The sequence below is a fragment of the Ostrea edulis genome, chromosome 5 (assembly GCF_947568905.1).
Source record: "Ostrea edulis chromosome 5, xbOstEdul1.1, whole genome shotgun sequence".
NCBI classification, from domain to species: domain Eukaryota; kingdom Metazoa; phylum Mollusca; class Bivalvia; order Ostreida; family Ostreidae; genus Ostrea; species Ostrea edulis.
The window spans coordinates 56,651,545-56,665,397 of record NC_079168.1 but is presented as its reverse complement, the minus strand read 5'-3'; the positions used below and the strand labels follow the sequence as shown (position 1 = coordinate 56,665,397).

At 38.3% G+C, this 13,853-nt stretch overlaps 1 protein-coding gene across 1 annotated transcript; it reads left to right on the top strand.

The window, feature by feature from the left end:
• The first annotated feature begins 4,224 nt into the window (after positions 1-4,224).
• On the top strand, positions 4,225-13,701 carry LOC125649205 (uncharacterized). The gene is made up of 9 exons (XM_048876501.2): positions 4,225-5,406; positions 5,503-5,586; positions 7,536-7,661; positions 8,636-8,862; positions 9,848-10,958; positions 11,131-11,302; positions 11,601-11,881; positions 12,743-12,928; positions 13,544-13,701. Exons 1-9 carry the CDS (start codon positions 4,294-4,296, stop codon positions 13,580-13,582), a joined length of 3,339 nt encoding a protein of 1,112 aa, XP_048732458.2. The 5' UTR covers positions 4,225-4,293; the 3' UTR covers positions 13,583-13,701.
• Positions 13,702-13,853: the final 152 nt, after the last annotated feature.

The window sequence follows — 13,853 nt, the reverse complement described above, 5'->3', positions numbered from 1 at the left end:
GGTTATTGAACGTATATAGGTGAATATTGGCACTCGTTGGCTGTCAAAATGCACTCGCAAGCTCGTGCATTTTTACAGCCAACTCGTGCCAATATTCACCGATATAAGTTCAATAACCCTATAGTATTTCTTAACTGTTCAATACTTAACCCGTCATTAATGCATGAAGCAAACTGATTTTGTAAATGGGGACATAATTTATGTACAGTAAAACATTAAAAAATGTATGCTTAAGTAAATAAATTCTCAGGATATTGAACGCTAACATTCTCTAGATTTTACGCAGATTTTATAATAGACTATTTATTAGCTATATAATGATATAGTTTACCACTCGGATCACCTCGGTTGATTCCATCTAAGTTAATGCCGTATGTTAGTTTACTTCACTTTGGTATGTCTGACACAAGTAAAGTCTACTTCGGTATAATAAAACACCTATTTACTGACTATTCTGACAATTGCAAGTTTATTGTCCCCCTCGACAGCAACTCTTTCCCTCGGCTGCGCCTCGGGAAATATAGTTGCACACTGTCTTGGGGGACAATAAACTTGCTATTGTCCCCATAGCCAGTAAATAGGTGTATATATATATATATATATATATATATATATATATATATGTTATCCACCCACACTTCAGGTGCCTGCATGTTCTAAACATTTAGTGGTTCATATCCCAAGACTACATATGCCCTATCGTCGCTATCCGTTACCTTCCCTACCTCAGTGACGTAGTGTAAACGGGGACAATAGGTGTTGCTTCTTAGATCCGAGCCGTATACTCTGCGTAAGTCTTTAAAATACTCATAGTATACGACGCGGATCTAAGAAGTCTGATTCTAATTAGATGGACAATTTGTAACGTCATTTCGCTTTCATCGTCTTCGGTACCGTTTTACAAGGAATGCTTGTTAACTATGTCAGTTTCTCACTCAACTGCTGTGTCTTCAGTTGTTTTATTTTTCATTTCCCGAGTAATTTTTAATTTAATTTAAAATTTAAAAAAAAACTGTGCTATGAAAGCGTGCTTGATAAACATACAACTATGACGTACTTGATTTAGGTAACAGAAGGGTGACGTAACAATTGTTTTACATCCTGTTTTATGACGTCACTATTTCTGTTTCTTAGTAAAGGTTGCAGCGATATCCCGTTGTGAGTTTACAATTTTAATTTCTTATCACAAAAATTTTCAGCTGATGTTTGAAATAATATTTTCTAAGGTTGAATATATCAAACGAAATGAATAAAATCATCTATAGCTTCGCTAGCCAAGTCTTTAATTCGCTTACCCTCATGAGAATAAGGGAATCGGACACTTGGCTAGCGAAAATGGATTTCATAATGTGATTTTAAAATTACTTTTATCCAATTAGTTGACAATGAAATTTTTACTCCAGGTTGATACAATGTATCTTTAATATTATATGGTGTTATATGTACATGCATGACGTTTGTAAAAATTCATGACATATTTTTCTTTACATCTAATGTGCAATTTATGACCTTGTTCGTATCAGATTTACTATACAGATTTGCCTGCCATTAGCGCGAAAGAGGTTATAGGAAGGAGGGGGCACGCTAACTATATCTATAAAACTAGCAAAGGTTTATACTTTTGCTTTGCACTCAGTACAACAATTTTCTAAATTATTTTTGATAAATGCCAGTTAAAATGTTTTACAACACGACACAAACATTAGGGTGGTCTGAATACATTGATAGCATTGTGAAAAAGGCTTACAAAAATCTTGGATTACTTATGAAATTAAGATTTTCTGTAGATATCCTATCTCAGGTGTATATTTCCTTTATCAGACCACAAGCTGAATATGCTAGTCTGGGTGCACAAAAGCAGACGTAGAAACAAAAATAGGAAAAAATTCTTTAATTGCAGCTAGAATAGTTGTCTTGCATTAATTGCTTCGAGAAATGCGTTTTACCTAGAAAAAAGCTGGGAACCTTCGGAAATTAGTAGAAAAAGAGTTAAGCTTGTAACAATATATAAAATACACAGTACTTTAGTTTCCATGTATCCACAGAATATTGCACCTGATATTAGAATCACAGTTTCTGGATATTCCACTTCAAATTCTTTGAATTATTCATTATCAAAACGCAGGTTGAAATTAGTCAGCAAATGTTTTATTCCTGATACTTAGTGTTCATACAAGGGAAACAACTTCTATTGTAAAGCTTTTTAAAAATGTCTGCTAGACAGTTGTAAAACTACCAAAATGCTTTTCAAATGGATTTTTTTTAAATATATATAATTCACACAAGGTTGAGACAAACTCTAACCTTATACCGTAGACAATCCAAATCGTTCATATGCTTACCATTTGTATTTATATACTATACAGCATGACACTGTTTAATGAACAATCATTCAATGATATGTATATATATTATAGATGTGCATTCGCACAATGTATGGCAATTTATGAATTATTGTAGTTATTCGGAGAGGGCTATATAAGTTTTTTTATGTCCCTAATTCTTTTGATGTTTCGTCAATAAAATATGTTCAATTCAGTTAAATTGTATGATGTTGCAAGGTATGTAGCTGGGTAACCAGCACTTTAAATCAATTCCATCATCATCATCATCATCTCTGTATGATGGGATATGACCTTAAAACAGATACCGTGTTAAGGCAGGCGTTGGCAAGATAAACTCTCACTGCCACGCCCGAAAACGCCACACATTGGTCAAAATTTGTGACTCCTCACCTTAACGCCGGCGACATCTCTACACAAGTGAAAAATTCTCAAATGGGACATAATAGAACATACAAACAATACGAAATTTGTATGAATAGCTGTTTATTTACAAAGTATTAGCCTCTGAAGTGAAAGCCTGTTGAAGGTAAACCTCTGTAGTGGACAGGCATAGTCTTCAACCACTTCAAGTGAATGTAGACTTTATACCTGTCCACTTCTCTAAAGAGAATATGGTTTAAGAGGTACCAATTTACTACTGAATGAGGAATCCCTGCTCAAGATGTAAATTTTGCTTGAAGTGAGCGGTCCTCCCTGCTTTTCTCTGTTGAGCAATAGTTGTGAGGTCTATCCATGCTTACTGCACATTCTCAAACTACAAGTGTGTTCGTTATCAGTGCGTGCTTGTTGTTGACATTGCGTTGGTGTGCGGTCCTCATTACCTATGCAGGTGTGTCTGTCCTGCTTGTGTATGTGGAAATGAAAATATAATTTTAGAAGAAAAAAGCCAGAAACGTCGTGTGTGTCCTCAAAGCTGCACTTGTGAATATTTACACGTAATTCCACATACGAACACCTCGTGACCCACTTGTGAAAATTTACACGTAATTCCACATACGAACACCTCGTGACCCACTTGTGAATATTTACACGTAATTCCACATACGCACACCTCGTGACCCACTTGTGAATATTTACACGTAATTCCACATACGAACACCTAGTGACACACTTGCACGTTACATTACAAAAACATATACTATTTAAATCAATGTATATCTACCCCCACCTGTCCTCGCAGAATGTTGTCATGTTCAAAAAGTTTTTCAGGAATGAACTACATGTATAACGAAACACTTGAATGTATTCATGTAACAGACACGTAGCATCACGTTTTTCAAAGCAGGGGGAGGTGGCGACCAGAGAAATGTTAAAATTTCAAAATTTAAAAAAACACACCCAAAAACACACACACACAGAGAGAGAGAGAGAGAGAGAGAGAGAGAGAGAGAGAGAGCTCCCAACTGAAATACTTTTGCCCACTTTTACATAAACTTCAAATTCCTCGATTGTGGGGATTGGATGGTTCTTTTCACTACAAGGGTTCAACTTATCAGTTCAAGCTTTCATTCTTACATTTCCAGCACCATTCACTACTGCTATAAAGAAAAGTTCGGAGGAGGCAGTCAGCCAATATGTCTTACTTTACATGTAAAAATAACAGAAAATGTATGTTGTGACTACCCCTCCCCCTCCTTGTTGCTACGTCCCTGTATGAATTGCAGAACATATTAATTCAAGGTAAATTTGCAAATTTTACATGTAGTAATGATGTACAGGTGAATATGCGATAAAATAGCCTAAAACTATCTCTATTTACAGGTAAGCTAATGTGCGATATACATGTACATGATGATAAACTGATAACATGATAATGCAGGTAGATCTATGTATATTCAGGATACATGTACATAGTCTTGTTATCTTGATTATTACATTATTTTTTGAACAAACGTCGTTCATTGTTGATATTACTTTTCCTCTATAACAGGTCCACTGTAAAGTCACAATGTCCAGCAATCACACACGTGATCTAACCGCAATCAAGGTAGGGAACTCAGCGCGAACTTTTACGAGATATTCCGAGGAATCGGTGACAAGGAGGAGAACTGAGAGCAGCGGGAGAAGTCTGACCGATCCAGGAAAACCAGAGGAAATCAGAAGTGTGCTACCTCTTGAGGGCAATGTGGGACAACACCCAAGGATGGAAACGCAAAATAAACGCATCCAAACTAAACGCTTCAAAAGAAAGAGTGAATCGGAAACGTCACACAACCCCGAACACCGAGCGCCACAAGCTGATCATACTGTGATAAGGAACGGTAAGATGTTATCAAATAATAAGGAAGAAGCATCGAAAAGGGTGAAAGAGTACGTGGTGTGCAAATCAACAATTGATGGAAATCATTTCAACGAGGAAGGAAAAACGGTTGGTAAGAAGAATACACAAGAACCAAGTTCACAAAAGACTGTTAGTGGTGCTAAACATGAAACTATATTGAAAGATGGAGGGTGGGGCACAGAAGTCAAAACAATGAAAATTAAAACCTTTTCACGGACAGCGAGTGTCGACAATCGGAAAGACCAAAGAACGAAAATTCCAGTCTCTCAAAACTCGAAACCTTTTACCAGTAATGAAGAAAATGAGTCTTTTAATGCTAAAAGGACATCTTCTCCACGTTCAAGTGAGACCGGAAATTTGAATACCTCTGTAAAGACTTTAGAAAAAACGGAAACTAGATTGTCTGACGAATATACATCTTGTAAATTAACTTCGTCGCATATTTTACAAAAGAAATCTTCATCCAATAAGTCAGTCACGAGACATAGGTCTGAAACAGGGGGTCCCACTGCAGGGTCAAGCCAGGTATTAGCCGCGTCAGCGGCCAGGAAGCTACGACAGAGGAAGGGGTCACAGATAGAGGGTGATACTGAAACCCGTGCGGTGCGAGAAAATAATCCTAATGTATCGGCTGGTCATAAAAATGGTGTATTAGTAAACGAAAACCACGTATCTGAAAGCAGACAAACGTCATCAGAGAGCAAGACAGGCCGCCACTCCAAAGAAGATTCGCAAGAGAGACCAAGATCTAACATCATAAACACGAGAAAACTCTCACAGGTAGCTATATACACTTCATCATACTTATAACATTGTATTGATGCTGTCTTAAATGTGTAATGCCAATTAGCATATAAAATGTTTGGTATCTTAAAGTTAAGAAAACCCAGGAAAACCATAGTGACTAATGTGAATAGGAGATCGAGCGGGAGCAGTACAGGGTCCTCTGACGAACAAAAGGTAAGTATGACAAGTACTAGAACACCAGTACAGGGTCCTCTGACGAACAAAAGGTAAGCATGACAAGTACTAGAACACCAGTACAGGGTCCTCTGACGAACAAAAGGTAAGCATGACAAGTACTAGAACACCAGTACAGGGTCCTCTGACGAACCAAGGTAAGCATGGCAAGTACACTGGAACACCAGTACAGGGTCCTCTGACGAACAAAAAGTAAGCATGACAAGTACTAGAACACCAGTACAGGGTCCTCTGACGAACCAAGGTAAGCATGATAATGATAAGTACTAGAGCACCAGTACAGGGTCCTCTGACGAACAAAAGGTAAGTATGACAAGTACTAGAACACCAGTACAGGGTCCTCTGACGAACAAAAGGTAAGCATGACAAGTACTAGAACACCAGTACAGGGTCCTCTGACGAACAAAAGGTAAGCATGACAAGTACTAGAACACCAGTACAGGGTCCTCTGACGAACAAAGGCAAGCATGACAAGTACTAGAACACCAGTACAGGGTCCTCTGACGAACAAAAGGTAAGCATGACAAGTACTAGAACACCAGTACAGGGTCCTCTGACGAACAAAAGGTAAGCATGACAAGTACTAGAACACCAATACAGGGTCCTCTGACGAACAAAAGGTAAGCGTGACAAGTACTAGAACACCAGTACAGGGTCCTCTGACGAACCAAGGTAAGCATGGCAAGTACACTAGAACACCAGTACAGGGTCCTCTGACGAACAAAAAGTAAGCATGACAAGTACTAGAACACCAGTACAGGGTCCTCTGACGAACTGAAGGTAATTATGACAAGTACTGGAACACCAGTACAGAACCGCCGCGGTGGTCTAGAGGTTAGAGCGTTCGCCCCGCATGCGGAAGGCCGGGGTTCGAATCTCTGCCGCGACAAGTTTAAGTCGTTAAAACAGGTAGTGACAGTTCCATCGCCACACGCTGGCATCAGGTGTGGATGTCACGGGTCCTCGGAGATGACCTAAAATCGAACGAGAACTTACAAACTCAGGTCCCGTATCAAGGTAAGCGTTGTCGTGATCATGGACTCGCATAGTCTGAGTTCATGATATTCGTCTAGATTTGATGTGGTCCATCTAAAGCAGATTTCGATAGCATTGACATACTCTACCAAAGTATATACCTACATTTGATGTCGGTGAAATGTTCACCTAAAAGGTACTGTTATTTGATGTCGGTGAAATGTTTACCTAAAAAGGTACTGTTGTTTGATGTCGGTAGATATCTCGTTTTTTGTCAGTGAAATGTACACCTAAACAGGTGCTGTTGTTTGATGTCGGTAGATATCTCGTTTGTTGTCAGTGAAATGTACACCTAAACAGGTGCTGTTGTTTGATGTCGGTAGATATCTCGTTTGTTGTCGGTGAAATGTACATCTAAACAGGTGCTGTTGTTTGATGTCGGTAGATATCTCGTTTGTTGTCGGTGAAATGTACACCTAAACAGGTGCTGTTGTTTGATGTCGGTAGATATCTCGTTTGTTGTCGGTGAAATGTACACCTAAACAGGTGCTGTTGTTTGATGTCGGTAGATATCTCGTTTGTTGTCAGTGAAATGTACACCTAACCAGGTAGTGATGATTGATATCGGTGAAACATAATCTTAAGCGGTCTTAGGAAACTACGCACGAAAAACTCCAACAGTGAATTATTTTTATCAGTGTATTCCCACTGAGTTTTACACAGAGTGCATACACTAATGTATGTTGTCCTGATAGGGCCATTTGCAAAGGCGTGACAGCGCGTTAATCACAACACGCCGTCACACCAACAAGCAAATGCGCCATTACGCTAACACAAGTTTACACAACTCGCCTTTGCGCCGACAAGCAACGCGCCGTCACGCTTTTGCAAATGGCCATATCCAGACTTCATGATAAAGTAGTCTAATGAAAGTTGGTTAATTTTATTTGTAGAGCTTGCAGCTGTCTATATGTGAAGAACACGACGTTTTACCGTGGTATCCGGAACCAACACCATGTAACAAATCGATAGCATTGGATGCTGAAGATTTCACAACACTGGGACACCGTGTTCTTCAGGTGTGGAATAATCTCTAACAAAAAATACCACTACTGTAATTGTTTGTTGATACACATTCTAATACTATAGTTAAGCATGTTTATGAAAACATTGATACTTAGATTTATTATGGAAAAAAAACATGGATACTTTCGATTTATCTGATTAGAAAAATGAATAATTATGGTGATGTTTTTGATAACTTATTTTAACGTAATAAATATTTCAACAAAAAACGAGTATTAAAACTATGGATTACTGTATCTGAATGTTGATACATTCAAATACCACATCGCTAAAGAATTGATACTGTCATTATGGTCGTAATAACAATCTAGTTTGCCAATACAACCTATCATTGTGTCAAATGCTGTCTGGCTTGTTTCATATCGATGTTAAGTCGTTCTTGGGACACTGATTTTGACAATGGTTAACTCCGTTTACCTGATCAGTTCAGTTCAGATCAGATCAAGATATAGGGCTCACAACGGGTCCGACCGGTAGACAGGGGATGCTTACTCCTCCTAGGTACCTGATCCCACTTCTGGTATATCCAGGGAACCGTGTTTGCCCAACTCTCTGTTTTGTATTGCTTATAGGAATTATGAGATTGATCACTGTTCGTTATCTTCACATTTCATGTAGCTATATAAAAACGTTGATACTTTGATTTTCTTGGTAACAACTTTGAATTACGATGATAACGAAAACTTTTATATCTATGGAAAAGGACGTGTTTACAAAGTACACCCAGTCTCTCTCAGCAATATGACTAAACGATACGTTACGAAGACAAACTATACTCAGCGTCTTTTGTTAAAAAACCAAACTTTATTTCTATACATCCCATGGTTTCAAAGATAAAGCTTGCTCTTTATAGATCTTCATTATACAGTATGTGACAAATTATTTTCAATTTCAAAAAATATTTATGTTCTGTTTGTACCGATTTTGATACACTATAATAATTAATTGATTGCCCATCGCTAAACAGGCATCTTCTGAAGCGGAGTGCTTTGAGTCTCTACTGGAATTCCTCTGTGGAAATCTGGAATCGGACGTTGCACGTGTTCGTGCCATTTACTGTTGGATAGTCAACCAACGTCTTCCAATTATTGATGACGTCAACGACATTGCCGCGCCGGAAACCCCGTTTGGATACCTGTATCTCATAATGCACAGAAAGAGATCATATGCTGAACTGTTCTGCAAAATGTGCAGGTAATGGTGTGTTTGATTTATTGCGTGGCTCGTAATGATTATTTTCAAAATTTGATGTACATTGTATTTCTAAAAGGTCGTGTTAGGTATTTCTCTATCAGATAGTTAGCCAGTGATTTCGCATACAATCCTATCTTTTCTTTTAACTGTGCAACATTAATCCCTGAACATGACTACGTCCCCCCTTTTGCTAACCTTTATAAAAGTAAAGAGAATGCACACACTGGGATTTTTGATCGGTGTATCATAACCCAAAGCTGAACGTACACCTGCTCGTAGAATTGTTAACATTAAAATGGCCCCGAAGTTTGACCAATGCATGGCTCCAATTCAAAGCAGAAAAGGGGTTCTTTTTCGTACTAACACCTAACGTGACACCAAACCTAGGTTTTCAAGGCCATGTCTGAAAACCCCACAACTTTTACTTCTGTCGGGTGTCTGGCGAAGGATCAGTCGCTAGTGGTGTTAAACGTTCTGCCGGATGTCTGGCGAAGGATCAGTCGCTAGTGGTGTTAAACGTTCTGCCGGATGTCTAGCGAAGGATCAGTCGCTAGTGGTGTTAAACGTTCTGCCGGATGTCTGGCGAAGGATCAGTCGCTATTGATGTTAGACGTTCTGCCGGGTGTCTGGCGAAGGATCAGTTGCTATTGGTGTTAAAAGTTCTGAGTTTGACGCAGCGCCAAGATTAAACACAGGACTTTCCGGTTGAGAGGCGAGCGCCGCTACCACTGACAGAACATGAAAAGTAGAAAAAATATAAGAATCCATTATCAAACAATGTCGAATGATCAAATAATTTTTATGCAATAACAGATGTTGTAAGTAATAAGCAAACTGTAAATGAAGTAAGAGATCATCTCTTAATGAATCTCCTTTTGGGCGGATTATGAAGTATAAATTACAATACACAGTGTCCGAAACATGAAAATTCATTCTGTGACACGTGTCCAGATTTTTTAAAGTGCTGATTTCTATTATGATTTAGGTACACAAACATTCCATGCGTAGTGATACGTGGCATTACTAAGGGCGTCATGTACGATGTTGGTGACGTCTTAGACAATGAAAAACACGGGAATTCCTGGAACGCCGTGTATGTGGAAGAAAACTGGCGGTTTATACATTGTCACTGGGCATCGAGAGCAGCCCGAGGATACTGCTCTGGACAATGGACCACAGTAGACTGTCCGGAATTTCACATGGACAATACAGAAGGAGAAAGTCGATCGTACATCGTCAGTACACTTATAAACGACGTGTACTTCTTCACTGAACCTTCAGTATTCATCAACAAGTGCTTTCCCTTCGACAGTAGATGGCAACTATTACCAAAGATAATCACTAAGGTGGAATTCGAATCGCGTCCATTTCTGCAACCCGCGTTTTATTCTATGAAGCTAAAGTTAGTGGATGAAAGCTTACCGTGTGTTCTGAACATTCATGGAAAGTTTGTCTTGCAAATCAAAATGCCATGGGAAGGAGAATCTAGTTTGCGCTTTTCTTATAATCTTTTTCGTCTGCGGAATGCAGCAGATGAGGGTGAATACGATTATCCAACTTTAGAAAGATACACTGTACATTACTGTTTAAATGGCATTGCTTTCTTTGAGATTCGCTTTCCCCCAACATCTGTTGGTGAATACAAACTTCAGATTTATTGTACCGACCAACAAATGCGGCTCCCTTCAGAATGGGTTTGTGATTTTAAGATTATATGTGAGAGGGGGATGGACCATAGCGTGCCATTACCGGTGGTTCCTAGGATTGGCTGGGGCATGAACCCAGAGCTAGCAAAACACTGTATCACCGCCGTTTCGCACAGAGGAGGCTTCTACTCATTGGACGATGGTCACATGACATTTGTTTTCTTATTCCCTGAAGACAGCTATGCTCGTGCCGAACTAGTCAAAAACGGAAGTTCTAAAACAGATTTTGTGAATAACGTCAAAGTTAAAAAGCAGGGTGTGGATGTTCAAATATTTGTTGAACCCCCATGTCAAGGTGAATTCGCTTTGCAAATATTCTCTCAGATGCAGGGAGCTCAAAACTACGTGAATGTGTGTAACTATATCCTGGAAAGGACCTTCTTTGCTGAGGTAGGTACACACTTAGATATCGCAATGCTCTCAACACAATAGGATGGTCGGTCACAGGTTCTGTATTGTGTGTGTAAATTATTAAATCTATTACACAGCATCCGAAATTTCGCGATGTTATTGTAAATATTAAGTTGTTTGAAGATTTTGCTGTAACTGTTGAATGTTTCAGACAAGATTACAAAACGAGTTCAGAAAAAATATCTCATCTGCGATTTCGAGGAGAGATGTGACAGTACAGGAACTGTCTGAAGCCATGGAAAACTATGTGAGAAGTGGAGCCAGGGATAGTGGAGAATTGGAGGCTGCGAAAAACAAACTAAATCGACTAAAGCTGAGGGAAGGTAACTAATTAAATTGCCGCCTTTTGTTTATTCTTCAAGTATTATCTCAAATAGCATACCAGTATCTTGTTGCATGCATCGTTATACACAAAACTGTTACATGTATATTGCTTATAGGAGTTTGATCACTGTTCGTTTTCTTCATCTTTCATGTACAAGAGCTGTTTTTACTCTAAGTCTTCAGAAGTGCAACATTATCCTTACATTGTCTTGGGTGTAATGAAAGACTAAATATCATAGATTGTACAGATTTCCTACATATCAAATCGTCATTATATGACATTCATTCTATTTATAGAGCTCCTGGGAGCGATAGCATGCAGAAGTATAGACAGACTTGAAAAAGCTCTGAAGGGTGTAAGCGATGCCAAGATGGATAAAGACGTGAGTGGTAATGTAGTAAAAGGAGAGAAATTGCTGTCTCATCTGAGAAAACTGAAGCGGTTTCGATCTGCTGTTCTGGAGATGGATTCTAAAACAATCTCTGAGCTTCGCAGTTACCTTAAACCACCAATCCCAGTACACGGGGTCATGATGGCCACCTATGTTCTTCTTGGTGTCGACGAAAAAGAAATCAAAGTAAGTTATTCTGGAAAAAAAAAGTTTTACAAACTCTGTATATATATATATAACATATATACAATTAGAATTGGTCAACAGTATGATGCAATACGTAATGATGCAGTTTGTTCTGAAATGTGTCTAAAGGAAACATTTCTTTTGGATTAGCTTTAATATTGGACTGAAATCTTGAAATTCAGGTAAAATGATCCATTACTAAGAAAAACGAACATTGACAAATTACCATAATTCTTTTTCAAGCGAAGGCTTGAAAAGAATGAAAATGTAACTTGAATAAGATGCCTCTAATGCATTTATATTTTCATGAATTATGCACTGCTGTCAATCGTAATTCTACCTAAAATGCATTTATATTTTCATGAATTATGTACTGCTGCCAGTCGTACTTCGTTCATGGAGATCTAAGAATATCGCTCTAACAGTCCTAAAATAATGACCATTAACGACCAATCAAATTGTCGTCTGCAATTTAGTAAAAATTATATCTACTTTTAATACCACATGTACGGAAAACGTGTACTTATGAGAACATCAATAGAGAGGAAAAGGTTAGCATATGTTTTAATCAAATGTTGTGAAAGTTATGAAATAAGTGATTGAGTAACGAAATCTTAAACTCCCTTTGAATTTACGAACCAAGCCGCACTCTGTTTGGTAGACATATCCAATAATACATCGGTCACCAGAACGTACATGACACTCACTTCGTTTTCTTAGATACCAAGGACCTAATTCAAACTAGACTAGAACTGGCACATGTATGTGAGAACAAATATTATGTGATAATAAACAAAACAAGCTTCATTCTAAACGTGCAGCAATCAGTTGGATTATTATACTGGTGTTTTTTTCTTCCAGAATTGGTTCGGTGTCCAGAATCTAATAGGGAAGACAGGACGAGAAGCTCTGAAAAAACGGGTGGAAAATTTTGATGTGAAAACTGTGAGTTTGGAGTCTCTGCACAGGACCAAGGAAATACTAAGAAATTATGACTTATCCATTGTGCAGGATGCAAGCGCCGGGGCCGCCACTTTTTATCAGTGGGTAAGTTATATACGTAGTATCGCTGTTATTTAACCTACCAGAACTCCTTAGTGTTGAGGGTAACCATCGTCGGAAACCCACGGTTGATTACGCTTCGTTCCTCTCTCCATCACCCGTGGGTCCATTCATTCCTACTCGCTCGTTCTCATGAATAATAAATGAGGCAATTTGATTGGGCACTCATGGAAAACTCTAAGCGAATTTGTCCAATCAAAAAGACGCTTTCAGCCCAATTTCGGTATACAATTGCTGTGATAGCAAAGTTAAGTTAGTGCTACCTTTAAAAACAGAAGAGTTCCATTGCTATAACGATTACTTTGATAGGACGATATTTTAAAATATTTATTCATGAGAACGAGTGAGTAGGAATGAATGGACCCACGGGTGATGGAGCGTAATCAACCGTGGGTTTCCGACGATGAGGGTAACAAGATTCTGATTTGTTTATTGATGTACTTATTTTACTATTTTCGAAACTGGCATCTCCATTGCTTTATAAGCAAAAAAAAAAAAAAAAAAAAAAAAAAAAAAAAAAACCCAACAAAAAAAACAACAAAAAAACAAAAAACAACAACAAAAAACTAAGCACTTGAATTTCTGTTATATATATTTCAGACAATCAATATGATTAAGGATATTGAGGAGCAGCATTGAACCAGCATTAATAGTAAAACATCAAGCATCTTCCGGAATGATTGGACAGTGGTTTTGTATTAACGGTTGAACTGACTAGCAAACTGTGTAAACAATGTTTTATTAAATTACATGAAGAACAATAGTTACAATATCAAGAATATTGTAATGTATTGCCGATGCTTGAATCTTACTAATGGGATTTCTGCAATATTCGGGGGGGGGGGGGGGGGGGAGCATGCATCGCATAATTGTGTGAAATATTTGGTGTTATTTTTTGTATTGTGATTTA

Bases quoted from the DNA above. Each gene is read 5' to 3' on its own strand.
- LOC125649205 (XM_048876501.2), top strand. From the start codon at position 4,294: ATGTCCAGCAATCACACACGTGATCTAACCGCAATCAAGGTAGGGAAC. The intron at 8,863-9,847 runs GTAATGGTGTGT...ATTATGATTTAG, and splicing joins CTGTTCTGCAAAATGTGCAG to GTACACAAACATTCCATGCG. The intron at 12,929-13,543 runs GTAAGTTATATA...TATATATTTCAG, and splicing joins CCGCCACTTTTTATCAGTGG to ACAATCAATATGATTAAGGA.